Source organism: Prionailurus viverrinus, chromosome D2 (assembly GCF_022837055.1).
Source record: "Prionailurus viverrinus isolate Anna chromosome D2, UM_Priviv_1.0, whole genome shotgun sequence".
NCBI classification, from domain to species: Eukaryota; Metazoa; Chordata; class Mammalia; order Carnivora; family Felidae; genus Prionailurus; species Prionailurus viverrinus.
The window spans coordinates 60,884,990-60,912,926 of record NC_062571.1 but is presented as its reverse complement, the minus strand read 5'-3'; the positions used below and the strand labels follow the sequence as shown (position 1 = coordinate 60,912,926).

General features: G+C 41.0%; 1 protein-coding gene across 3 annotated transcripts in view; it reads left to right on the top strand.

Annotated features, from left to right (window-relative positions):
- Positions 1-27,937, top strand: part of ARMH3 (armadillo like helical domain containing 3) — a 176,520-nt gene that overhangs the window by 118,908 nt on the left and 29,675 nt on the right. For all 3 annotated transcript variants that reach the window (XM_047825888.1, XM_047825890.1, XM_047825889.1), the window contains exon 24: positions 20,763-20,841. In XM_047825888.1, the coding sequence (XP_047681844.1) occupies positions 20,763-20,841 (79 nt within the window). The remainder of the gene's footprint in view (positions 1-20,762; positions 20,842-27,937) is intronic.

Here is a 27,937-nt window from a genome sequence, read left to right as displayed (position 1 = left end):
GTTATGATTTTGCCTTCCATGGGATATTTGGCATGTTTTAGTATTCACAACTTGGGGAAGTAGGGGAGTGCTTACTAGTGTCTGGTAGGTAGAGACCAGAGATGCTGCTCAACATTCTACAGTGCTCAGGACAGTCCCCCACAACAAATTACCCAGCCCCAAATATCAGTAGTGCTTAGGTAAAGGAACTCTGCTATAACTCATGCTGTCTGCATAAAGTAAATAAATACATTACATTGTGAAATCCATACATAGTAAGTCATTTGAACTGAATCAATCCATTGACATCAACCAGATTGGTAATGTGGTTTTTTTTTAAACTGTTTTTATTGTTATTATTTTTTAGAGAAAGAGTGCAGAGCATGTGTGCACACAAGTGAGCAGGGAAGGGGCAGAGGGAAAGGGAGAGAGAAAATCTCAAGCATGCTACATGGCCAGTGCAGAGCCTGGTGTGGGGCTTGATCCCACGACCATGAGATCATGACCTGAGCCGAAATCAGGAGTCAGACACTTAACCAACTGGGCCACCCAGGCACCCTGTTAATGAGTTTATTTGTAGTACTAGAAACAGCACACATGCACTGTAATAACAGCAATAATATTTTATACAATACAGTGGTTAAAGTGAAATGTAGTCCTTCCTAAACAACGTTGTATTTAATGGAATAATATTTTATCCTGCTTTAGTTTTTTTTTTCCTTTTAAATTAATTAAAATGAAAATTCAGTTCCTCAGTTGCATTAACCACATTTCAGGTACTAAATAGCTACATGTGAATCTTCGAGAACAGTTCTAGACATGATGAGTTGACTAACACTCATCCTCAGACTGTAGGGCAAGGAGTGGGGACACTTGACTCCTTACTCACCTTAGGGTTTGAAATGTATGTGGCATTTTAACCTGGCTTCTGTAGCCACTCTGTAGCTCTACTTTCTTTGTAAAAATAGACCAACATTGAACATTGTTTTATTAGAATATAACTCCAGGTTTTCAATCCTGCATTTTCCAAGGTCAGTTATTGCTGAAAAACAAGGCTGATACTAGTGGTATAACAGATTGCCCACTGTTCCTGTATCCTATAGATGAAACTACTGGTCCACAACTATTATCCCATTTCCTGAGCTTCTATTTACACTTTGCGAAATCAGGCAGAGAATGAAGTATTCATCATAACTTCTTACTAAATACTTCCTTCTTGCTTGAAAAGCACTTCCCCATAGATCGGGAAGAGCAAGGAGTTCAAAACAGAGCAAATTATAGAAATGCTCAAGTGTATCTGAGTAGGATACACTCAAAGGAGCTAAACCTTTTCTTCTTTGTCAAACAGGATGTCAGGTTGTCTCCCCTTTGGTAATAACATTTAAAGCACAGCTTGGTAGCTCTTTGAGGTCTAATGTTATGAAGCTGTCTTCTTTCATCCCTGCTTGTTCTACCTTAAGCTGAAGGGTTTAGTCTAGACAGGTGGAAATTCAGATATAGAATTAATTTAAGGGGAGGGTACCTACCTTGTATCATGGGGCATATAAATTGACTTTTTTTCCTGGAATAGAGAAACCAGTGTTAAGTAGTAGAGAAAGTGCTGTTCTCTTTATTTATTTATTTTTTTTCTTAACCTTTTTGAGCCTGGATATCTGATTTATGGTAGCTACCAGGGTAAACAAGCTTCATAGTTTTTACTACCAGCATGGTCTTGCCTCTTGAACTTCATACCCTACCCAGAGATTTCACAAATACCTCAAACTTGACATTCCAAAGAATATGCCTTATTGCCTTCCCTCCACAATTTAAGAGCCATCTCCTACATTTATCATCTCAATGGTATCATCATCTGGTCATTTGCCTAAAGTAAAAATCTTGGGTGCCTGGGTGGCTTAGTCAGTTAAGCGTCCCACTGCAGCTCAGGTCATGACCTCATGGTTTGTGAGTTCGAGCCCTGCGTCGGGCTCTGTGCTGATAGCTTGGAGCCTGTAGCTTGCTTCAGATTCTGTGTCTCCCTCTCTCTCTCTGACCCTGCCCCGCTCACGCTCTGTCTCTCTCTTAAAAATAAACATTAATAAATAAATAAATAAATAAATAAATAAATAAACATTAAAAAAATTTTTAAGTAAAAATATTAAGTTTGCTTTAGTGTCTTCTCTCTCCTTCACCCGGTCAGTAGGTTCTTTCACCTTTACTCCTAAATATTTCTCAAGTAAATTCTTCTCCATTTATACAACCACCATTTTAGTTCAAGTCCTCATAACAAGAACATCCTAACTATTCTCTCTGCTCCTAGTCTTTCCCTCATAGCAGCCACTATTCATTTTATTCATTCAGTAGACTTCAATTTCAGAAGTGCGTGTCTTGACACTGCTCTTGGGAGTGTATATTGGTACCATCACTTTGAAGGCAGTTTGATAATATCTGGTAAAGTCCAACTTACCCAAACCTTATGACACAGTAATTTCATTCCTAGATATTGTTCCTTGAGGAACTTTCCCAAATGATCTCAAGGGTATATAAATAAAAACACTTATTATTTTGTTTTGAGAAAGAGCTTGAGCAGGGGAGGGGAGGGAGAGGGAAAGAGACAGTCTCAAGCAGGCTCCATGCCCAGCACGGAGCCCAACGTGGGGCTCGATCTCACCACTGTGAGATCATGGTCTGAGCCAAAATCCAGAGTCAGACGTTTAACTGACTGAACCCAACTCAGTCTCCCCTATTAAGTACTATTTTAATACCATGAAAATTGGGAGCCACCTACATTTCATTTCCATCAACAGAATGGATTGTGGTATATTTACACAATTAAATATTATACAACACTGAGAATGGATTAGAGCTTCCCAAAGGAATAAAAATCTCAAATATAATATTGAATAAAAAAGTAAATTGCAGCATGTATAATATGCACTTAATGTTTAAAAACACACAAAAAATATGTTATTTAGAGACACATTCATATTTAGTAAAAGAGTAAAGCAGTGTATAAGAATGATAAGTACCAAAATCAGCTGAGTGTTTACCTCTGGCAAGAGAGAGACCATATACAATGAAGAAGAGGTACATGGAAGTTTTGAAAGGTAATTATAATGCTTTTTAAGTTGGATATAAGGTACACAAACATTCACTATATTCTTTTCTGCACCTTTTTAAATATCTGAAATATTTTATTAGAAAAAATCACCAGATTAAAAAAAAATTTTTAATGTTTATTTATTTTTGAAGGAGAGAGAGACAGAGTCTGGCGGGGGGGGGGGGGGCAGAGAGAGAGGGAGACACAGAATCTGAAGCAGGTTGCAGGCTCTGAGCTGTCAGCACAGAGTCTGACGTAGGACTTGAACTTAATGAACCGTGAGATCACGACCTGAGCCGAAGTCGGATGCTTAACCAACTAAGCCACCCGGATGCCTATGAAAAATCACCAGATTTTATATCTTATGTGATTCCCCATCATTGATAGGGATCAGATCATGTCCAAACTCCTTCACATGACACCTTGACCCTAGCCTACCTTTCTGGCTCTGTTTACTTATCACTGTCCCATGTATCTTAAGATCTGGCCAAATTAGACATAGTCACAGAGTCCCAAATTTCATACCTCTGTGCCTTTGCACAGTGCCTGTGCTTTTACCTAGAATGTCTTCCCATTCTTCTTTTTATCTAACAAAATCTTATTTATGCTTCAAAACTAAGCCTAGATGTCACCTTCCTTGAAAGCTTCCGGATTCTTTGAGGCCGAATGATTCATACCTGCATTGCCACAGGACTTTGTACATTTATTTCTCAGAGCAGTTATCACACTGTGGTAAGGCCGTTTACATGTATGTCCATCACTAGATGGTGAGCTCCTAAGACAGAGACCATGCTTTTCTTCTATAATCTCTGCCCCTAGCAAAGTACAGTATGGTACCATAAATACTGGTTGAGTGAGTGAAGGGATGCCTGGAATGAATGGTTCCATCTTCCAAGGACTTATATTGCCACCATTGTCTCCCAGAATTATCAGCTGACCTGAGGGTCCTAAGCTAGGAAGTGGATATTGAGATGCCTAAGAAGTGCTTATAAGGCTGTCCCTCTGATTGTGCTCCCCAGTTGCATCTGTGTAGCCCCGTTATAAAAGCCTGCTTCAGATCCTAATAGACAACAGGAAATACAGTCTTACCAGCCCCTGAACTGACCTGGTATAGCCAGGAAGTATGTTTTGAATTGTTGCCAAGAGAGATGGACCCCTTTCTCAATGATGAGCTGAATTGTTTATCCCAACACCATAGAATTTACTGACTTCTAGTTCCCTCCAGGGTAACAATAGGACAGCCAAAAGGTTTTAATTATATGAAATGGGGCTTTGAGACAACTAAAGCCACTTTGAAATGAATTATTGATAGCATTATGCATTGTTTTTCTTCCTTTTTTTTTTAAGTAACAAGTCAAGGCAATTAATGCTATTTTTATGTTGCAGATTCACTGAATTTTAAAGATGATTTTAAGGATGCCTTAAAAAATCCTCTCACTGACTGAGTGATGGGCTGCTGTTCTTTATGTAAAACAGAGGACCTGCTGAAGGAATCTGTGTGTTCTGATGCTGTTTCACATGCCACTGTTTTAGGTGTTTGGATGCCTGCTGCCCTTGGCAGTAAGGTGTTTTTTCAAGCTCTTCATAAGGCTAAAAGTTCTCTTGTGTGTTTCTTACAGAGGACCTTCCCAAATGTATATTAATGTCTTATAAGCCAAAAGAGAGCTGAGGAAGCTGCTATAATTAACAGGCAGCTGCAAAGCAGAGCCATTTAGTCCCTTCAGTATGGGTTGGTGGAGATGAGAGAATAGAGGCTTCAGTGTGGCTTTAAGTGAAGCAGCTGCATCACCAGCTGGAGACTGACACCCTGTCGAGGGTGGGCACACGCAGCTGAGATCCATTCACTCCCACGTGACACTGAAAGGCCTGCCTTCAGCTCAGTTGCTTTGTGTTTACATTTAATTTAGTGAAGAGGAGGTACAGAGCCTGCCATAGCCCATTGCCATGAGCGTCTTTGAGTCAGCACTGAGCAAAAACCGTGCAAACAGGACCCTGGCAGGCAAAGGTCTCATGACTTTCACAAAGATATCCTGCTGGAAAAGATTTAAAACACGGCCCTAGGAAAAAAATCTACAACTTTTCTCTTTGGTGTACTGGAAAAAATTGGCTGGATATTTTTTGAATGCATGAACGTAATGTAACTTATCTAGTAAGGTTTCTCTAGTCTGATTTAGTAAATATTGGGTATGAGTCTCTGATCCTATAAGAAAATGTACCAGGATCTTCTCACCTTTACCTGCCTGATTAAATTAATATTTCAAGGCTCCCTTCATGCACCATCTCCTTTAAGATGCCTTTCCTAAGCCCCCAAGTTGGGCAGAATATCCCTCCTCAGTGCTCCCATGAGACATTTTGTTTGCTCTTTGTCTGTCTAGCCCTTAGCACATTGTAATTAAATTATCTGTCTGTAGTATGTGTCTTCCCACTAGTCCGTAAATCCCTTGCTATCTGGAATCAAATTTCATTCACCTCCCCCACTGCCTAGCATAGCATCTGCATGTAGTGGGTATTTAACTGTTTGTCAAACAAACTGAACTACTGAGTCACAGACTATGCTAGCAGACCCTTAGCTTCAGATACTGTAGACTTTTCTTCTAGGGACAGAGTGGTCCTTCACTATGTGGGAAAGCAGTCAGTTTGACAGCTAAGGGAAGAGTAAATAGAATTTTCTTTCTAGGGGCGCCTGGGTGACGCAGTCGGTTAAGCGTCCGACTTCAGCCAGGTCACGATCTCGCGGTCCGTGAGTTCGAGCCCCGCGTCGGGCTCTGGGCTGATGGCTCAGAGCCTGGAGCCTGTTTCCGATTCTGTGTCTCCCTCTCTCTCTGCCCCTCCCCCGTTCATGCTCTGTCTCTCTCTGTCCCAAAAATAAATAAACGTTGAAAAAAAAAATTAAAAAAAAAAAAAAAGAGAATTTTCTTTCTAAAATGGTGCATGTATGGGGTACCTGAATGGCTCAGTTCATTGAGTGTGTGACTCTTGATTTTGGCTCAGGCCATGATCTCATGGTTCATGATTTTGAGCCCTGCATAGGGCTCTGTGCTGACAGTGCAGAGCCTGCTTGGGATTCTGTCTCACTCCCTCTCTCTCTGCCTCCTGCCCCCCCCCCACCCCCGCCAAGATAAATAAATAAACTTTAAAGAAAAAAGTAATAAAAATTAAAAAATAAAATGTTGCGTATAGGGTAAACAAAATTCTCATCACTTTTTTTTTTTCAACGTTTTTTATTTATTTTTGGGACAGAGAGAGACAGAGCATGAACGGGGGAGCGTCAGAGAGTGGGAGACAGAGAATCTGAAACAGGCTCCAGGCTCTGAGCCATCAGCCCAGAGCCCGATGCAGGGCTCGAACTCACGGACCGCGAGATCGTGACCTGGCTGAAGTTGGACGCTTAACCGACTGCGCCACCCAGGCACCCCTCTCATCACTTTAAAAAAATTTTTTTTGTGACATTAATTTACTTTTTGAGAGACACAGACACAGAGTGTGAGCAGAGGAGGGGCAGAGAGAGAGAGGGAGACACAGAATCCGAGGCACGCTCCAAGCTTCAAGCTGTCAGCACAGAGTCCGACATGGGGCCCGAGCCCACAAAATGTGAGGTCATGACCTGAGCCGAAGTTGGAGGCTTAACCGACTGAGCCACCCAGGTGCCCCTCTAATCACTTTCAAACTAAAATTCTCCTTTTGGTAGCGTCACCTTTTCAGGAGGGGAAAAATCTTAGCACTATTTCTGGTGTATTAGAGAGAAAGCAGCTAATAACTTCTTTGTGAACATAAAACAATTATACCCAGCCTCCTGTAGAGACAATCTGCCAGAGCCAACCGCCTCACCCTCTCCACGCGGGCTTCATTTTCTTACTCTGGAATTTCATAGACTCTCCCCCAAAGACCGTCAACTCATTGCACTATTATGATGAATGTTTGGAGCTGGCTCTCACCCTGGCTCTCACTGCTTTACTAGCTATTACTGGAGGTGCTGTCAAAGAATCAGGCCCCAAATTTATCCTCCCATTAAGTCCTCTCCTGGGTAGCGCTGCTTGGGTCTGGGTAGTAGTCCTTTAGTCTCCCCTCCTCCTCCTGCCTCCCACTGCCTTTGAATGTAAGGAAGCCACAGGCCCTGTTGCAAACAAAGAGCTGTGGTAGAAAGTAAGGTTGCAAATAATTTTTTTACCACAGCTCTTTGTTTGCTCTTGTCCTGGGTCTGGAGAGAAGCTCAAACCTGGGAGTGCCTGCTCAGGTGCTTTGAGATCTCCGTCAATTTCAGTTCAAGCCCATTACATCTCGTTTCCTCAGTTGGCTCCCAGCAATGTCTTTCAGACCTCCTCTCCATAATGAATTAGAGATTTATTGGTTTCTGAACACAGGAGCCTTACCTACTTAGCTGTCCACTCTTATCCACTCCTTTTGAGTGACAGACACATGGCCTTTGATGAGTTTTGAAAATGTTATATGGTTTTTGAATTTGTCCTCACAGGTACTTTTAGGAGCCTTCTTCCCATGAGGTTTCTGTTGAAGAGAAGCTATCTGGGTCTCTGACATAGGAGGCTGCATTTAGTCAGCTTGGGGGCTTTCGTTTTGACTCTCACAATTATTTGCAGAAAGAAATAGGGCTAAAAGATGTACCAGGTGCCATTTGTAAATCTTAGGATAATTGGTAAATACTCATTTCCTCTAGCAAACAGTGAATTTTGTTCAATAACAGATCCTGATTAGGTTGTTGAGAAAATCTGGCTCTTTACCTATGGAGTTAACTCAGAGTAAAGCTGATTTTAAGGCTGCCGTTAACATTGCAAAAGCAGTGTTCCTTAGTAGCATTCCTTTTTCCTGTGGAGAAAGTATTTTGCAGTGACATTTTAACTTTTTCTCTTTTCATTGAGAGAGATACTGTCAACTTCACTTAAGAAGAATGGCTGAATACTTTGAGCAGCTTGTTTATTCTTCTCTTCTTGATTTATTAAACGATCTCATTCTCTTTACCTTACAGCCGGACTGCTACCCAGCTCCCTTGCTTTCTCTCATACCTGTCCTCTCTCTCAGGGCTTCTCTCTTGAGCCAGTCCCATCTCCTGCCCCGACTCTTCATACCCCTGCTTCTTAATGGGAAACCACTTGTGCTAGGGCCTCTCCGAAGGCAACTTAAGTCACTGCCAGAGCCAGTGAAAGCAGCCTGCTTTTTCAGCCAAGAAAGGCAAAGCTCTCCTTCACAGTGGGCAGGCAAACAGACAGGGCCAAGTAACATGGTGTTTCAGTGGTTAGCACCTGCAGGCTCAGAGCTGACAGTGCACCGTAATAAGATTCATCTCTGTTCACTTAACTGATGTGGGCTTTATGGTAAATGTTCGCTTGCTTAATTACTTTGGCAGACTTGCTGATTGCCTTTCCTGAGGAGTTCTAAAAGGTCCCCCTGGGATGGAACATAAACCTCTTTCCATGTCTTTTAATTTCATTCTTTACTTGGAGTACTTGAAAACCAGTATGTGATCCATATGGCCACCATCCCCTCTCTCCTGTGCACAAACATCAGGACCACTCCTTTCTAGTATGGTGTCCATATGGCCCACACTGGACCACTCAGAAATCTTGACAGCCTTCTTCCTCCTCTGTCCGCATGAGATCCCCGATCCTCCTTCCCCATCACTGAGGTCTATGCACGACTCTTCTAACTTAGTTAGGGTTCCATGTGTGTCTTTTTCTCTAATTAGTATGGGATCCACAGAAAATTTCCCTCTCTCTTCTGTCTAGCATGTGATCCACGGAAACAATTTCCCTCTGTTTTTTGATGTGATAGGAAAAGAAGCTTAAGTTAGTCAATTGCTGATTTTTTTTTCTTTGTCTTCCTGCTCCCTCCTCCCCTGTGCTTAAAATTAAAAGTTAAATATCTTTTGAGGCACCTGGCTGGCTCAGTGGGTGGAGCATGTGACTCGATCTCAGAGTCGTGAGTTTAGGCCCCATGTTGGGTGTAGAGATTAGTTAAAAATAAAATCTTTAAAAGGAAAAGTTAAATATCTCGTAATTGATTAATTGGGCTAATGGAAATGATGTGTAATTAAAATATTTCAGGTTTTTGGCTCATGCCTGGTTTTTAAAAGTTCTTGAGTCACGTTCAAGGGATTGGAACTTTCACCGTTAATTAACATTAGATCACTTCTTGGGAGTTTTAAGCTGATTCCCACTGCCTCAGAAACCTTCCCAGGTACATATTAGGATTTTCTTAATGTCCTGAAGTGAGATAGAAAATCTAATAGACCCTTTCACATGACCTATTTTGTTTCCTTATATTTACTAGATGTTTCTGAGAATGTAGAGGGGCCTTGCCTCTCAACATAGGAAATCCAGGGCTAAAGTATTTGTAACTTCTATCAAGGTTTGCATTCTGTATCCCCAGGAACTCTGCCAGCAACTCCTGGCCTGCAGCTAGAGACAGTATAAAGGAATATGAAGCACAGAGTAATGGGATCTGAGCAGAGATTAGCTCATCTTGTAGGTGTTCTATCCCTCAGAAAGTTTTGGAGCCTCTGTTCATTTATTGAGAGAAAGGTTTAATAAACAGTAGACATTCCTAAGGGGAATGGATTAAGTGATGTCTTTTATGGAAATGTAGATGGTTCATTTTACTTTTGTGGTTCCTTCAACTCCTATGGTTCGTTCTTCTCCATTTACATTCGTTGTGATTGTAGAAACTGGAAAAATGTCAGGCTGGTATCTAAAGCAGGAAAGAATTCCATTCCTCTCTTACAACAGAGCTAGAGGAGATAATTTAGCCAAAGTGTACAGCCCATGGCATCTTACTTGGCTTAAATCTATGGTTTGGGGCCACAGTAAGTAGAAATTAGCTCATTTTTCAAGCAAAGTAGCTATAACCAATTGCTTAATTTCCAGCAGGTGATGAGGTGGAAATCTACATTGGGTAAAGTCATGCATCAAGGTAGAAAGCCCAAACTGCCAAAATGCATAGTCATGCACACAGCTTCAGAAAATGAGGCAGCTGCCCCTCAGGCCACGTGCACATACATTTCATACACATTAACTCTTTCTTGTTTCCCTCCAGTTAATGAATTGTGAATGTTCACTTGTTCAGTGCAGAGGCTGGATGAAAATGTAGTCCAGTAGGTGAATAACTTACCTTGTATGTCACTTGTTTTTCACCTAGAAATCAAGAGAAATGTTGACCCAAATCATTCCCTAAGTTGAAATATCAGGATTACTATGCTGTAGTCAATGATACACATTTCTTCTTCCACTCCCTTCAACTAATAAACTTGTGTACACAAATAAGTCAAGTTCTCCTTAGTAATTAAGAGGGCCAGTTCACGTAGTTGGATCACTGGGTAAAGTAAGCAACTCGGTGCAGTGACCAGTAGTAGCTCATCCTTCTTGGTGGTTGCCAAAATGCCTTCTTTGGCAAGGTTGAAATGAACCCACGTTTGTGTCTCTGGTCCTGAAAAGAATGGCCCCAGGAACAGCGGTATAAGAAAGGGGATAGACATGAAAGGGTTAAAGCCTAGTACATAGGAGATGAGTTAAAGGAACACTCTAAAGGGTCAGTTGCTGAAGTTTAGACTATATAGTTTCAAAGTGAAAAGGTTAGCAGGTATTCTTACTTTAGATTTTATTTTGCTTAATGTTAATCAGCAGAGTCTCTGAGGCTTGTAATGCACTGCTGTTAACAGGCATCAAGGGAAATTGAGTTTTTTTGTTGCTGTTGAACGGGATGGGCTGAAGATTCGTTGACCCCATGAAGAAGGAAGCTTATTACTGCATGAAATGGGAGTATGGGAGACAATTCTGAAGGTGAAAAGAAATGATAGTTTAAAATTAAATATCTCGGGGTGCCTGGCTGGCTCAGTTGGAGGAGTGTATGACACTTGATCTCAGGGTTGTGAGTTCGAGCCCCACCTTGGGTAGGGATTACTTAAAAATAAATAAACTTAAAAAAAATTAAATAACTCAACCTCAGATGAACTATTTTATCTGCTGCCTCATACTATTCAGTCCTACCTTTACCCCTTCTCAGAAGCCAGCCTTTTACCTATACGAAGATTTCCCAGGTAGAAGCAATTATAAATACAGTTTTCTTGTCTTTAATCCCAGATATCTGAGAATATGCTCTGTAGTATAGATCACTGGACTGCTCTTTTTGGTCTAGGTAAGGGGAAGCTACTTGTGGGGGAAAAAAAAAGTTCCCTTTAGGTCAGGCTAGATGTTATATAGGAAAACACAGAGGAAAACTTTGGAAAGGAAATCCAACCAAATGGAGAAACTGGTACTAGAGAATATGGTCTCTTGCCCAAGGTCATACAACCTAGAAGTGGAAGAACCAGGATGTTTAACTTGGGTCTACTGCCTCTAAAGCCTTGCTTTTCATTTTATATATACCATGTTGTTCATAGAAGCAGTGGTATTTTAACTGGGCCGTCAAGGGAAAAATAAGACTTACGCTTTTTAGGCGTAAAGAAAAATAGCATTCCCTGTGAAGAAAACCATGTAAGTAAAAGCATGACATCCAGATGTACATGTTTAGCAAGCATTTGAAAATACAAGACTATAGTTCTTAGGATGTTGAGGCTTGAGATCCAAATTTATTTTTATCAGGCTTCAGATATGCACCCATGTTCAGACTCTTTAATATATATCTAGTAGCCTTATAGGAATAATTTTAGAGTGAAACTTCTAAGAATATTCTCAGTGTGTACCATCTTGAGTATACCAGTTATGTTTCCTCCTTCCTTGGAATGAGAGCTACGGAAACTTTTCCTCTAAGCAACCTTTGTCTGTTTTTCTCCTTTCTGCTTGAAGGATTTACATAGCAGCTTTTAGAGCTAGGCTGCTTGCTTCAAATATCTCAGTAAGGAAACAGTCACCATGTTCTGGGCTTCTGGTTGAAACTGTGATTTATCCATTGTTTCATAAAAGACCCTCAGATGCTGTGGGAGATAGCTGGGATTGTGAGAATTTGCATCTTTGGAGGATTTGCTTTAGATTCCCTCTGGATATGAGAAAGAATTTATATTTTCTCTTAAGCTACATTGCCTTCATGGTTAAGGTAACATTCCTGTGCATTTCTTGAGTAAGCTGGGCATTAACTATGTGTCTCAGCCATCATCCACCCAGTACTAGGGAAAAGAAAGCTGCTTTGCAGAGTCATGAGTCAGAGAGAATAAGTTAAAAATGGAGCAAGAAATCCCTAGCCAGTTTGTGGCTCAGCCTTGCTGTTCCATCTGTCCGCTTCCTTTTGCTTCAGTTTGTATAAGTGACCCCTGTCTTTGACAGTCAGAAGTTGGCAATTGCATTAGAGGGTGGCCCAGATTCTTGCCTTTAAAGGTGCTTTGAGTGCAGAGCTATCTCTCTCTGGCTGACTTTAGCAACTTCCCATTACTATGACACTGTCTCTTTTGCCTTTCCTCTTTGGGACTTCCTAATTCAGTGGCATTAGGAGACCCAGTAACAGAGTATAACACACTCCCCTGCTCCTTTCCTACTCCGCTACCCCAGACAAAAACCTAGGCTTACTTTCAGAAGATATTGGATTACTTTAATAAGGATTGCCAGAAAGCTTTTCTCTGACCTCCCGGTATGATTTAAGAGGAAGAGAAAGCTTTACTGTCTTCAGTGATGACTTTTGTTCCTTCTTTGAAGGACAGCTGTTCATGTCCAAGTCACCTTTTCTCTTGGGATGGGCATAAAACATTGTTATTGCTATTTTCATACTTTTTGAGAGTAGCTGGTGATCACAGACCTCCTTACTTGTGGTAAGACTGAACAAAAACCTTCTTAGACTTTGATTTATTCATTCACTTTTAAAAATTGAATCTCCCAGTACACCAGGCATTTTGCTAAAGTTTGGAAATATAGTGGTGAGTAACATAAATTTGGTCCCTGCTCTCATAGAGCATTTAGTTCCAGTTTGAATAAAGCTGGGGGTTTGGTTAGAAATTATATTCCCTTTCCCCACAAAGTTCTACTTCCAGATCCCTTTCCCTTTCCTTGGGACTTATTTCTTTAAATCTTCTTCCTAGTCCTGGATGGATGGCTGTCTCTGAGTAATGTGGGCAGCTCCAGCCATTAAAAAAAAAAAAAAAAAGTGTTCAAGAGTGTTGAGAATAAGAGAGCCTTCCTTCTTCCCTACCAGTCTACCCCCAAAGTTTTATTCCAGGGAATTTTTTGTTCAGTAGCCAAAAGTTGACATTTGCCAAATGCAGGCCTTTTAATCTAAAGTTATCGAGGGGTGCCTGGGTGGCTCAATCAGTTGAGCATCCAACTTCTGCTCAGGTCATCTCATGGTTCGTGAGTTCAAGCCCTGTGTTGGGCTTTGTGCTGACGGCTCAGAGCCTGGAGCCTGCTTCAGATTCTGTGTCTCCCTCCCTCTCTCTGCCCCCCTCCTCTTCCCTTTCTCTCTCAAAAATAAATAAACATTTAAAACTTAAGAATAAAATAAAGATCTCAGGCATATTACCAGGAGTTGAACTCTTCTTATCTCTCAGGAGAGTTGGTCCTCTCTTGCACATGTGACTTCCACTGCCAGTCTCAGTCACATCTCTGCTACTTCATGTGGCACTGCACCCACCACAGAGCCTTCTACAGAAGTTTCTCAAACTCTCTCTGCTTTGTAATGTGCAAACTAGTCAGTGACCCAGTGAGCTCCTTTTCCTCCTGCCACCAGCACTAGCATATGTGAGCTCTAGGAAAGTTATCTTGGTGAGTGAAACACCTTGGGATCTGTGAATTCTGTGTAGACTTGGTTCCTGGGGAAAGCGGCTTACTTAAGAACTGCTGGAGTCAAGGTGGCCATAATCTTAAAAACAACTTTATTCATATGTGTTACAACTCACCCATTTAACATATTCGACTCATTATTTTAAAATTTATTATCAGGTTGTACAGCCATCCCTACAATCTAATTTTAGAATATTTTGTTCCTACCACAAAGGTACTCCATACCCATTAGCAGACAGCCCCCATTCTTCCTCTAACCCTACCCTCAGCCCAAAATAACCACTAATTTATTTTCTGTCTTCATAAACTTGCCTCTTCTGTACCTTTCCTATAAATGGAATCATACAGGGGTACCTGGGTGGCTCAGTTGGTTAGACATCCGACTCTTGCTCTTGGCTCAGGTCATGATCTTGTGGTTGTAAGATCAAGCCCTGAATCAGGCTCTGCGCTGGCAGCACAGAGCCTGCTTGGCGTTCTCTCTCTCCCTCTCTCTCTGCCCCTCCCCTGCTCGCGTGCATGCACTCTCTCTGTCTCAAAATAAATGAATAAGCTTTGAATGAAAAATATTAAAAAGAAAAAAAAGGAATCCTACAATATGTGGCCTTTTGTGTCTGGCTTCTTTCATTTAACATAATGTTTCTAAGGTTAGTCCATGTTGTAGCATTGATCAGTACTTCACTGATCATTCCTTTTTATGGCTGAATAATATTCTATTACAGCTATACCACATTTTGTTTATCCATTCTTCAGTTAATGGACATCTGGGTTGTTTCTGTGTTTTGGCTATTATGAATAATGCTACTGTGAACATTTGTGTACAAATTTTTGTGTAGACATAATGTCTTCATTCTTTTCAGTATAGAGAATGGGTCATATGGTAATTCTATGCATTCATATTTGAGGAACTGCCAAACCACTAAAGTAGCTGTACCATTTTACAATCCCACCGGCAGTATACGAGAGTTCTAATTTTTTCATGTCCTTGCCAACACTCATTACTGGTTTTTTGATTATTGCCATTTTAGTTGGTGTGAAATGGTATTTCATTGAGGTTTCTTGCCAGATGTATGATTTGCCAATATTTTCTCCCATCCTATGAGTTGTCTTTTCACTTTCTTGATGGTTTCATGTATGGCACAAAAATTTTTAAACTTGAGCTAGTTTTTCTTTTTTCACTTCCACTTTTGGTATCCTAAGAAATCGTTGCTTAACCCAAGGTCACAAAGATTTATGTGTTCTTCTAAGGTTTTTATAGTTTTTAGATCATACATTTAGATCTGTGATCCTTTCTATGTTAATTTTTGTATTTGGTGTGGAGTTGGGGGCCAACTTCAGTCTTTTGCATGTAGATATCCAGTTTTGCTAGTACTATTTCTTGAATAGACTATTCTTTTCCCATTTGTCTTGCCACTATGTCAAAGGGACATCTTTTTTGGTCATCTTTGTCATATGTTAATTTTTTCATAATGGCTATGCTTTCTCATTCTTTGCCCACTCAAACCTTCCTCTTCATGCTCCTTTTCTTCCTTTCAAGCCCTCTTTTCTAAAATACTTTTCAGCATATGGGGCGCCTGGGTGACTTAGTTGGTTAAGCGTCCGACTTAGGCTCAGGTCATGATCTCACTGTCCATGAGTTCAAACCCCGTGTTGACAGCTCAGAGCCTGGAGCCTGCTTCAGATTCTGTGTCTTCCTCTCTCTCTGACCCTTCCCTATTCATGCTCAGCCTCTCTCTGTCTCAAAAATAAATAAACATTAAAAAAATTTTTTTAAAATACTTTTCAGCATAAAAACTTTTAGCTGGCATAAGATTGGTTTTGTTTAAATACCTGAAAGGCTGTGATTAGATGAAAATCAATCTCAAGATGCAAATGAAAGGAAAAATGAACATCTCTTTCTTGGCCATGTATGGCCTAACCTACTATTTTTTCAGACACTGTATGTCTTCAGTCTGTGTGTGCCTTCTCTATGGTACAGGCCACTCAGACACCCCTGAAAAGATCTTTCTTTATTGAAGTCTGTATTTCTCACTTAGTAAAGGTTAAAGGGCCCAGCTCACTCTGCCTGGGAAACTGGTAACCCATGTAGCTACATGTGTGGCTTTTGTGACTGGAACTTTGTCACACAGGAACCTCAGGATCCTCTTCTAGAAGAGAAGGAAATAATAACCCACAATATGAAGGCTTCAGAGAGAGGAAGTAACCTGCAGAATGAGAATCAGACTTTATCTACTCTACTACTTTGCTAAAGATTGACTCTGGCTTGGAGTCTGCTTTGCCCGAATGCCAGGGTCCAGTGGAGAGTAGAATATCCATGTACAGTCTTCTCAATGGCCATAACAAAATATCATAGACCAGGTAGCTTAAAAAGCAGATGTTTGTTTTCTCACAGTTCTGGAGGCCAAAAGTACCAGATCAAGGTTCCGCAAGGGTCAGTTTCTGGTGAGGACTTTTTTCCTGGTTTGCTCACAGCTGCTTTCTGCCTTGTGCCTTTACATGGTGGAGGGAGGCAGAGAGGGAAGAAGAAGGAGACAGAGAGAAATTGCCATATCTTCTTTCTGGAACACTCAAATTTTAGACTTAAGCATTAGACAATTGCTATCTGTTAGGTTTTGGTCAGTAAAATGAGAAAGCCCCCCCGCCACCTCCCCACCAAAAAATGTTCAGAGGAGATAGTATTAAATCCCTTTGGAGATGATACTGGTGGGAAGGGAAGCCTAAAGAAAAGAGAGGCTCCTCACTTATAAATGTAGTACCTCATCTTTCTCCCACTGAGAACTGCTCAGGCATAAATCCTATTCTAGGACCTGGCCAGGTGGGGCAGTGTGGAATCACAATCCAGGTGAGCCCTAGTAGGCTGCAAACTTGCTGGGGAAGGAGAAGCTAAGTATTTCAGTTACTGCAGAGGCATGTGTCACTCAGTGTGGGCGGACTTAGCCTGGTTTCAGTGTTTTGTCATCTCTTTGCTATCTCAGAAGAAATTTCCATTTCAGCAGTATGAAGTCCTGAGAACTTTAATAGGAAGTTTCCAAGCCCTCTCTGAAATTCCTTGCTAAAGAGCCTGGAAAGAGAACAGCCAGTGTCAGACTATTTTTCTTACCTCTTAGGCTTAGTGCCCTGCGCCTGGCATCTCCAGTAGATCAGATTAGTACTCAGATTTTACAGGTAACTGTCTCAAAGAGACAGCAAGAAAAGTAAAGCAGAGATATGTACTCTATGCCCTTTGTGGTTTATTGGCTTGGAGACTGCTAACTGAATTTACACTGTTCCACCTCTCAGGTTTTTTGTTTGTTTCTTTTTTAAGTTTTTATTTATTTATTTTGAGAGAGAGAGAGAGAGAGTGAGTGAGCGAGACAGGGGCAGAGAGAGAATCCCAAGCAGGCTCCATGCTGTCAGTGCAGAACCTGATGTGGCACTCATGAGATCATGGCCTGAGCCGGAAGTCAGGCACTTAACTGGTTGAGCCACCCAGGTTCCCCTTCTCTCAGGTTTCTAAATAGTCCCTCCCCATGCCTGGTGAGAGGCTTCAATTGCCTGCTGAGATCTGAGGCTCTGGGATGGCAGTGTCATGGGGAGGTTGGAGGATGATCTTATCCTCATTCCAAATTTCCAAAGTGGCATATCTGTCATACCCTCAGGATGAGTTTGCTCAGACAATATCAGCACATATGTCCTGATGATACAGACCATGCATAGACCCAGCTGACACTTGACGGGTATAACTTTGGGAAGGGAAGGAAATAAGTATACATTTTGAGAATGCCTTCCAGGTTTTTCGTTTCTCTCCCTCATTCCCTTTCTCTTCCCTTCCTCCCACTTTCCCTCTATCCCTTTCCTCCCCTGTCTTCTTCTCCTTCTTTCCCTTTCTCCTTTCTCTTTTCCTTCTTTTCTTTTTCCTTACTTTCTTTCCTAGTGAGAGAATTCCTTAGGTAGAAAGGGAACAGAATTACAGCATCCCCATCAGTTTCATTCCCAGGGATTATTTCATTGTCCAGACCTTACCAGCTTCATTGGGTTGCCAACTGGGCCCCCATGGCTGCTACTCTCCCACCCAGACAGACACTAGAATACTTTGGAGTTCTCTGTTCTCCAAACCTAGGCAAACAAAAACAAACAACCCTAGTTAGTTCAGTTGAGTCAGGATTTTTTTAAACATTTTTTCAAAAAAATTTTACTGAGAAATTTAAGGAAAACCTGAAGAAAAAAAAAGACCACTATAAAACCGTGAAATGAATGTATTTACAGAATTCAAATTCTTTTTCCTAAAATAACTAAGATTTAACAGTAGATTGATTTGGTTACCGTGTTTTATTTTCTTAATCCTTGTTTTATTTTCTTAATCCTAGCTCTTGGATGCTAGACCCTATGATCACACTCTACACTGGATTAACTTTAACTTGGTACTGCTGCTAGGTTTGGTGGGATTCTCAATTCTTCTCTAAACCTCCTCCCTTGTCTTCTCATTGCATTTAGGCTCCTGGTTTTCCTTTTCTGCTCCTGGACTGTTGTCATCCCTGCCAATATCCTCAAAATTTCACCTTCTGGATGAGAAAATTATTTGACCCCTACTTGGTCCAAATTCTTTCCCACTTTGTATTTAGACCAAGCTACAACCTTAACTTGCACATAACATCTCTACCCTTTTTGGTAGTCTCTGGAAAAACAAGTTACCAGAATTTTACTCTGTTCCTGACCCATTACTGTCCTGTTTGATGTATTCATTCATTGAATATTTATTGAGTACCAGCTGTGTGCCAGGCACTGTGGTAGATGTTTGACATTGCTTTATTATATAAATGTTGCAAGAATCCTCTTAAGATTTAGTCACTCTTTCGACAAACATTTATTTTATGCCTACAATGTACTATTCCTGGGTACTGTACTAAGTGCTAAGGTAGGTGTTATTCCCACTTTTTTTCCTCTGAGACATATAGCATCCCAAAAACCCAAAATAACAAATGGCCAAACCATGATTTTTTTTATTTAAGCTTTGGCTTATACTTTCATTACCCATATTAGATTAAATGGTTCAAGAATTTTATACTATCAGTAAATTATATTAAAAGAATATATTGATTTCAATTGTGCTACCATACATTCACATGCATGTGCAGGTGCACATGCACACAAATGTTAATAAAGTTTTTATTTTGGAATAATTTTAGAATTATAGAAAAAGTACAAAGATAATACATAGAGTTCTTACATGCTCCTTAACCAGGTTTCCTGCATCTTCCATTACCATGGCACATTTATTCAACACTAAGAAACTGGCAATGGTACATTACTGTTAACTAAGCTCCGTATTTTATTTGGATTTCACCAGTTTATCCATTAATGTTCTCTTTCTGTTCCAGGGTCCAGTTTAGGGTATCATGTTGCATTTAGTTGTCATGTCTTCTCAAGATCCTCTGGTCTGTGACAATTCCTCAAGTATAGTTTTTCATGACCTTGACAGTCTTAAGGAGTACTGGCCAGGTATTCTGTAGAATGCCCCCAGCCTGGTTTTGTCTCATGTTTTTCTCATGATTAGATTGAGGTTATGGATTTTGGAAGTATATAACAGAAGCAAAGTGCCCTTCTCAAAAGATCATACCAAAGGTTATGTGAATACCAGATTCATGCCACATGAATGTTCACCGTCTTCACTTGGTTAATAATACAGTATTTTCCAAGATTCTTTACTGTAAAGTTACCATTTTCCTCTCTTACTACTCTATTTTATTCTTTGGAAATAAGTCACTAAGTGTAGCCTACTCTCAGTGGGAATGGGAACCTAACTCCAACTCCTAAAGGGGAGAGTATCCACACATACTATTTGAAATTGTTCTGTTAGAAAGATTTGTCTCAGGTCATGATCCCAGGGTTGTGGGATCGAACCCTGTGTCGGGCTCTATGCTAAGTGTGGAGCCTGCTTAGGATTCTCTCTCTGTGTCTCTCTCCCTCCCCCTCTTCTCCTGCCCCTCTCCCCTGCTCATGCTCTCTCTCTAAAAAAAAAAAGAAGAAAGAAAGATTCATCTCTTCCCATTTATTTAATCATTTTTGTATCAACTTGGACTTATGCTAAACTCTGATCTGAAACCTGTGCTTTTTCTGCTACACCAGAGAAGAAGTGACAAGGACCTGTATATACACCGAAGTATTGGTTTCATGGAACTTTATTTATTTCAGATGGCAGACTTTTTTTTTTTTTTTTAAGAGAGAGCACTCATGGGGGAGAGAGGGGCAGGGGGAGAGAATCTTAATTAAGCAAACTCCATGCTCAGTGTGGAGCCCCATATGGGGCCCCAATGTGGGTCGTAATCCCACGACCCTGGGATCATGACTTGAGCTGAAATCAAGAGTCGGACACTCAACCGACTGAGCCTCCCAGGCGCCCCCAGATTTCAGAGATTTTTAAGAACTATATTTGATAAGACTTGGTGACCTTGAATGTGAGGGTGATGGAAAGGAAGTGTTTGAAAATGACACTCAGATTTTGAATGGCTGGAAATAACATTGTGGTTTGAAATTATTAACTAACAAGTATGAAGGTTGGTTCTAGGCTTTGATAAAGCTCAGCTTCTTCAGAGATTGTATTTAGTCTACATGTTGGTCCAGCTTTACCAAGTGCCCTGTTCTCCTAAGTCAGAGCAGAGAAAACTACTTTTCTTTCTGACTGAAACATCAGGGCCCCCTAGTGGAGAGCCCCCTGGGTCTTGTTTCTTGCCTGAAGGAGGCTTGGTTTTGTTTTTTGTTTGGTTATGAGATTTCCCCCCTGGTTCATTTGCAGAACAGAGACACTTGATTCTCCTCTTTATCTAATAAATTGTATACACTTCTCATTTCAGAGTTATCCGTTCCCCACCATGTGACCTCATGGTCAATAAAAAGATAGTTACTCTCTGACAATCACTCCCATGTGCTCACACTCTAAACCAGAGGGTACTTGGTACTTATTTTTAACTTATTTATCTGCTTCTTCCATCTGATGCCATATTAATGTTAATTCTTCTTTTCAGGGCCATCATCAATCACTTTAACCCCAAAATTGAATCCTATGCTGCTGTGAATCACATATCCCAACTGTCAGAGGAGCAGGTAAGCCACGACCCTCCCCAGAGTTGGTGGCAGGGATCAAGCAGTTGTCCTCTCTTTGATAGCAGAGGTATTCTGTGACTGAGCATCTGGTGGCAGGAGCCAGGCTGCTAAGAGCAATTAGTAAGGGATTTGTTGATAGTACTTTAAATAGAGTGCTGGCTTCTGCTTTTGTGCCATGTAAGGGGTTCATTAATTGTATAGAAGATATGTAGGTGAAAATTCGGTGAATTATTATTTTAGAGTGGGTGATAGGCATTTCTTTTTTTAATTTTAGGCAGAGAGTCATTTTTATTTTTAAAAATAAAGAAATGAGAACTTAGAAATGGATAAAACTGCCAATTAGAAAAACCCTGAGTTCAGCTTAATTTGATGCTATTTGGCTTGTTAAAATATGAGCCCTCATTGGGGCAGATTTTCCTTAGTAATTGAGTTCTATTTGCCTTGAGCAGTTATTTCTGAGCAGGTTTTTCTGTGGTATGGACTGAGTTGGAGATGCAGATAGCATTATGTGTTTGTTTTCCTTGAGTCTGGCCTGATTTCCCCTTCTCCCTAAGTGCCTGCACTCGGCTCTGCATTATATAAAAGTACAGATGGGGCTTTAGCGTGGCATGGGATTGAACTTGATGTTTCAGAATGAGACTCTTGAGTTCTGTTTTTAAAAGCACCAACTGAGACATCCCATTTACACAATCTCCTTTCTTTCCTACCTGACTCCCCAGCTGGAGGGCCAGGGTAGTCATGAGTCGAGAGTAAAGGTGTAAGTTCCAAACCAATAAAATATGCTCTCCCTTTTTTGCCAGTATATCGGTGAAACCCTTCTCTGAATCTTTTGCTAGCAGAGCCAACCAGCAGTGGTATGAGCGAGTGTTCCAGTGTTCCTAAAAGCTATTCAGCCAGCTCAGTGAGGCACCAGGCAAGCCTTTTCCCTAACAGGCCTCTCAGTATTCTCACCAGTGGCTCTTTCCTCAGCCAGATGGATAGGACTCTATTAGTCTGTTGTTCCCTTTGACATATTTGTTCTCTTTTGTGAGGCCAGCTGTGAGAATCCATCCTCTTATTTAAACTGCTTTTGTAAATAGCTTTCATTTTCTTTTTTCCCCAAGTCCTGTTCTTTGATGCCACTGCTTTCTGTGAGGTACTTCAAGATGCTACCTTTTCCCTGTTGGACCAGTTCAGATTGGTTTTACTATATCATTTTTATGCAAAAGAATTCAACATCCTGAGTATTGTATAATAAGAGAAAGGGTGACTTTCCTACCACAGTGAGCTCTGGTTAGTCTAAAAGCTTTAAAAAAAAAAAAAAGAAAAGAAAAGAAAAAAGGAAGGCACATTTTCCCTGTCAGCCACGTGCAGTATTCATTCCCCAGCAGCTTGGGAAGGTCAGGCTGAAATCTTTCTACAGCAGTAGCAGCCACAGACCAATAATAAAAATCCATTCTGGCGCACGAGGCAATCTGGAAAAGGATGATTAGCAAGCACGTGTCCTCACCCTCCTCCAACTTCTCTCAAAGTTAAATGAAGTGATGAAAGTGCCTCTCAGAAAGAGTCCACAAGCCAGAGATGAGGTGATTTCTGTGGGGAGGGAGAGTACACAGTCCTATTCAAGAATGGAGAAGAGATAACGGCTCTGAAAGATTTACTTAGTGAGCAAGTAATTACATGCCTGCCGTTTGCAAGGTGTGGTGCTGGGTAGTGAGGATCCATGGTGAATAATCTAAGTGTAGTCCTTGCTGTCACAGAGTTTTGTACACTAGCTCTCTTAGCAATCCTTTTCACTTTGGGAGTGGGGGAAGGGTGTTGCTATTCTAAGACCCTTTTCAAAACTGCCCTTAAAATAGTTGTTGCTTCTCTTCCCTAGCTGACTTTGAAGGGCTCTAAATGACAGCATTAGGGTGCACTTGGTTTTATTCTTAGCACTATCAGATTAGAAGTATTTGACCGCCTTGTTAATCTCCAACATGTGTTGGAGCACTTCTCTCCCTCCACTTCTGAACATAAATGGCTACTGTCACTTAATGTTAAGTGTATTCACAGCTTCCCAAAGAGCTGGCTATGGGATCCATTTGGGCCCTGTAGTTGTTAGCAGCAAACTAAGTAGAGAGAAAAAAAGCAGGAACTTAATCCCCAAGTAGATTCTAAAGCACTCCTAGGGGCCACCTGGGTGGCTCAGTCGGTCGGGCAACCGACTTCAGCTCAGACTTCAGCTCAGGTCGTCATCTCATGGTTTGTGAGTTCGAGCCCCACGTCAGGCTCTGTGCTGACAGCTCAGAGCCTGGAGCCTGCTTTAGATTCTGTCTCTCCCTCTCTCTCTTCTTCTCCCCCCTTGTGTTCTATCAAAAATAAATAAACATTAAGTAAATAAGTAAATAAGTAAATAAATAAAGTACCCCTAAAAAAAAAAAAAAAGAAACCCTGAAGACTATGGCTAGGTGTTAACTGGAATTTATAGCACTTAGTAAGACAGCAGACAAGAGAAGCCTCTTTGCTAGATCTGCCTGCCCAGCCTGCCATTTTCTTCTGGCAAGAGATTTGTGAATTTTTTAGTTCCGACAGCACCCAGACACATTCCAGCCTCTGTTTGAGGCATTTCAAAGTGATATTTGTAAATTCATTATTGCTTACTGAACAAAGCCCATTCTCTTACACTGGAGCTTCTTTTCAGATTTCCAGAAGATACATGACATTTTTCTGTTACTTCTCATTGGCTTCATGGAGGGCCGAGCTTTTTAATCAGTCAGTACCCTCAGTGTGACAGAATAGTTGTTCATTATCTAGTGTAATAAACTGCATGCATTGTTATAACTTTATACACATGTCACATTTGTCCAAGGTTGATGGTGAAGCTTGTTCATTTTGACTCCTTTTCGTGTATATGATAAAATATATGTAAAATTTACCATTTTAACCATTTTTAAGTGTAGAGTTCAGTGGCACTAAGTACATTCACATCTTTGTGCAGCCATCACCACCATCCACCTCCAGAACTTTTTCATCATTTCATACTGAAACCCCGTGCCCGTTAAACACCATCTGCCCGTTTCTCCTCCCCCCACCCCTGTAACCACTGTTTTACTTTCTCTCTATATATATGTCCTTTTTTTTTTTTTAATATCTGTTTATTTCTGGGAGAGCTCAAATGCGGAAAGAGTAGAGAGAGGGGGACAGGGGATCCAAAGCGGGTTCTGCGCTGACAGGCTGACAGTAGTGAGCCCAATGTGGAGCTCAGACTCAGACCATGAGATCATGACCTGAGCCGAAGTAAGACGCTCAACCAACTGAGCCACCCAGGTGCCCCGGTTTTTTTTTTTTTTCTTAAAGAGGGTCCATTTTGGGGTGTCTGGCTGGCTCAGTTGGTGGAATGTGTGACTCTTGATCTTGGGGATTATAGGTTCGAGCCCCAAGTGTAGAGATTACTTTTAAAAGTTTTTTTTTTTTAATTAAATCTTTAAAAAAAAAAAGTCCATCTTTCTTAAAATTCTTAACCAGTCTTTGACACCTCCCCACCGCCCTCCAAATTTTAAGAATCACTGGCATAGTTCCTTTAGTAGTAAGTACCTTATACTTTCCTTGTTCCTGATGCCATCAGACCTTTGAAAATGCCCATTGAGGATCTTGAGCTCTTTTTAAGCTATTCAGTATTTGTTTTGGTTTACAAATGCTGTGACATATTGATTTTTATATCGGCTCTGATTTCCTAATAGACGAGAAGAAGGACTTCATGGTAGGATTTTACGGAAGATTCTCTAGAGCTCTGAATATCTAGAGTACATAGTCAAAATTTAGGATGCAAGTCAAAACCTTCTCTGAGTGCCTGATTCCTTAAGCTTTTAGTCACATTCATGACCAATTTTGTGACTTTGAAATATCCCATGGGAAAGCAAATAAATGGTTGGCCCACCCTTGCTTTCTTCAGCCTTCATTCACCTATCAGTATTTTAGCATTTAGCACCTGCTCTGTGCTTCAGATTATGCTAGGCATTTGAGGAATAGAGAAGTATGATAAAGGGCCTTTGTTCTCAAAGGATGGAATAAGTTCAAGAGATGGCTTAACACAGCTTATCGATAGCTGACCAGTACTAGCAGTGGGATCTGTGAACTCCTGTTAGAGGAAGACCTTTGCAGGTTGTGGTGGTCAGGAAAGGCCATATGGAGGAGAGAAGAATTGAGTTGAGCCTTGAAAGAGCAGGGATAGGAATTGGGTCAATAGAGAGGCATAGATTGTAAAATGTACTCAAAGCGAGGACCTGAAAAGGACAGAAAGAAAGGAGAAGAGTACCAGAGTTTCTGTAACCCTTGTCCTTGGATCACAGGATATCCAGAGGCTGGATGACTTAGAAATACAATTCTGTCATTTCAGTTGTCATCACAGACCCCATAACCCACAATGTACTGACTCTCCTCCCTGACCTAATTGTACTGCCTTTGATTCAATTCATAAGTGTTAATCAAAGGCCTAGTATGAGCCAGCCTCAGTGCTAGGCATGGGATAAGGCCTAATGAGCAAACCAAGCTTTTAAAAAAAATGGTAAAAAGTACATAACAAAATTTACCATCTTAACCATTTAAGTGTACAGTACACCAGTGTTGATATGTGTGCATCATTGCACTGTTGATCTCTAGAACTTTTTCATCTTGCAAAACGAAACCCCTATCCATTGAACAACTTCCTTTCCCACCTCCTCCTCACCCCTGGCAACCACTATTCTACTTTGTTTTTCCGAGTGGGCAAACCTTTCTTGAAGCTGGTGTTCCTTTCATCCAAGTGGCTGAGGAGACTACCAGACATTTCTCTACAGGGAGGCTTAGCAATTTTCCAGGAGGATAAGCAAGGTGGTCTGCTGGCATCCCCATATGTCACAGGACCATAGAACAATGTAACCAGATTCTTAAGTTTTCTACTTTCGGAATTTTATGGAGTTTTACCTCCCATTATCTCTTTAAGTCTCCACTCTCACTGTGGGCTTTGGATTTTGGACTCAGAGGAGGCACGAATAATATTGTATATTGCAAGAGGTATCTTTAAAAGTATCGTGACAAAGCAAAGAATATAACTTATTTATAGGATTAGATTGAAGTAAATTAGGGAAAAGAGATGCTTCACATATGAAGGTTACACTGGAAGCTAGTATACCTATTAGTAATCTTTCTAAACCTTTTTGATTTTCTCCTGATCCTAAGATAAGAGCCACTACAAATAAATGCTAGGCATTGAGAAATCCTAGTGAAATCTTGGGGTGCCGGCGGGGGCTCAGTCGGTTGAGCATCGACCTTGGCTCAGGTCATGATCTCATGGTTTATGTATGAGCCAGCTCTAGCACATTACTAGTTGTTGAGGAGCATTGGGAGAGGCAGGCTGTAAAGTTGTGAGGCAGGACTTTCTGAGCAGGGAGTGAGTGTAGCTCACTAGCCACTGATAGAAAGTTCTCCCTGGGACAGTTGAGATCTCTGAATATTCCACTCTGAGAGTCCCTGTGATGTTTTTTCATCTTAGAGTAGGGCCTTAACCACCATGGAAAGCAGCCTTGACAGAGACACCTGCTGGAGACCTAAGGTTTAGGATTCCTATGATGATAGCCATGACTCAGTTTCCTGTTGTTTTTCCACAACAGCCTGTAGTTTTGTACTGCCTCTCTATAACCCCGAGTGATGGTTGCTGTGTGAACTCTTATTGAGTGCAAACATGGGACACAGCATTGGCTGTCAGAGACCCTGCCTTCCTTGTTGCCTTTGCTTAGACTCCAGCTGAATGTTGACCTGTTTGGCAGAAGAAAAGTTCAATATGAGTTGTTTGTTAACTGGATTCACTAAAACAGGAAAGACAGAGTCAGTGGAAGAAGGATTTTCTTACAAGCTGCTTAACCTCGGAAATCAACTTTATGTTATATAGGGCATCTTAAGAAGGTCCAGATAAGAGGATAAGCTGATGATGTGCTGCCAGGATGGCCGTGGTCTCACTTGGACCAGGAGGTGGGCTTCACTGCCAGAGAAAGGGGAGACAGTATCTTGGATTTTAAGAGGACACAAATAGATAAAAGGAAAGGAAAAGCTAGTAGTTCTTGAGCTGGGCACTTTTATATAGGTTACTTGCTTCATTGTTGTATCAACTATTTGGGATAGGTACAGCTATCTTATAGATGAGGATGCTAATGAGGCTAAGTAATTTGTCCATGGTCACACAGCTGTTAGTGCAAAGCCATAATGTGAACATAAGTCTGTCTGACACTGAAGTCTGAGCTCCTTCCACTTCATCAGGCCAAGGCATGTGTGACAGCTTGAGCTTGCCAGGTATTCTGAAGGAAGGTGGAGGGAGAAGCAGAGACAGTGCAGATAATAGGGCTCATTCCTGGGGGGGTGGGAAAAGGCCCTGGTTTGGGAAGAGACCGTTCAGTTGAGGAAAGAAAGTACTGAACAGGGGCCTGGAGAGTTTGCCTGTCAGCCAGACAGAAATGCCTGAGTAGAGGCTTCTGACACAGTATGATAACTTTATAAATGAGGAAAGAGTCTCTTTATTCCATCAAGCATGTCAGCAAAGTTACTGTGAGAAATAAAGCTTTTCCACAGACCAAAGGCGACTTAAAAAAAATAAAAAGATTTTTTTGTAATAGACAATATATTTATATGGGTCAAAATCTAAAAGCATACTGAATTTTAATTGTTTTTAAAGTAGTAGTTCCATTTTGTTAAAACAACAACAAAACAAAGACTCTCAAAATTAATGTCCCACAGCCAAGCTAGATGAATGCAGAGGTCACTGGTGAAGAGCTCAGCTTATTATTCATCTCTGCCACTGACAGCATTTTCTCCAATTAAATATGAATTGTGAAATGCGCATTACATGAACTTCTGGTCTTCCTCAGTCAGGCTTCACTGAAGCTTCATTGGCAGCGAATAGAGGAATAGTGTTGGAGCTTGTAGGAATTGCAGTATTTGTCGGCTTTTCCAGAGGTTACAGGGGACAGCAGCCCTTGCTTTCTTGGTTTAATCTAAGAAGGATCCTTTATTCCAATTATTAAATGAGAGTGTACAAGTAAGACTTCCCCCTTTGGTTTGTTTTTTGGTCACCTCTTTCCTCCCAAATAGATCTTCCGGGAACTTT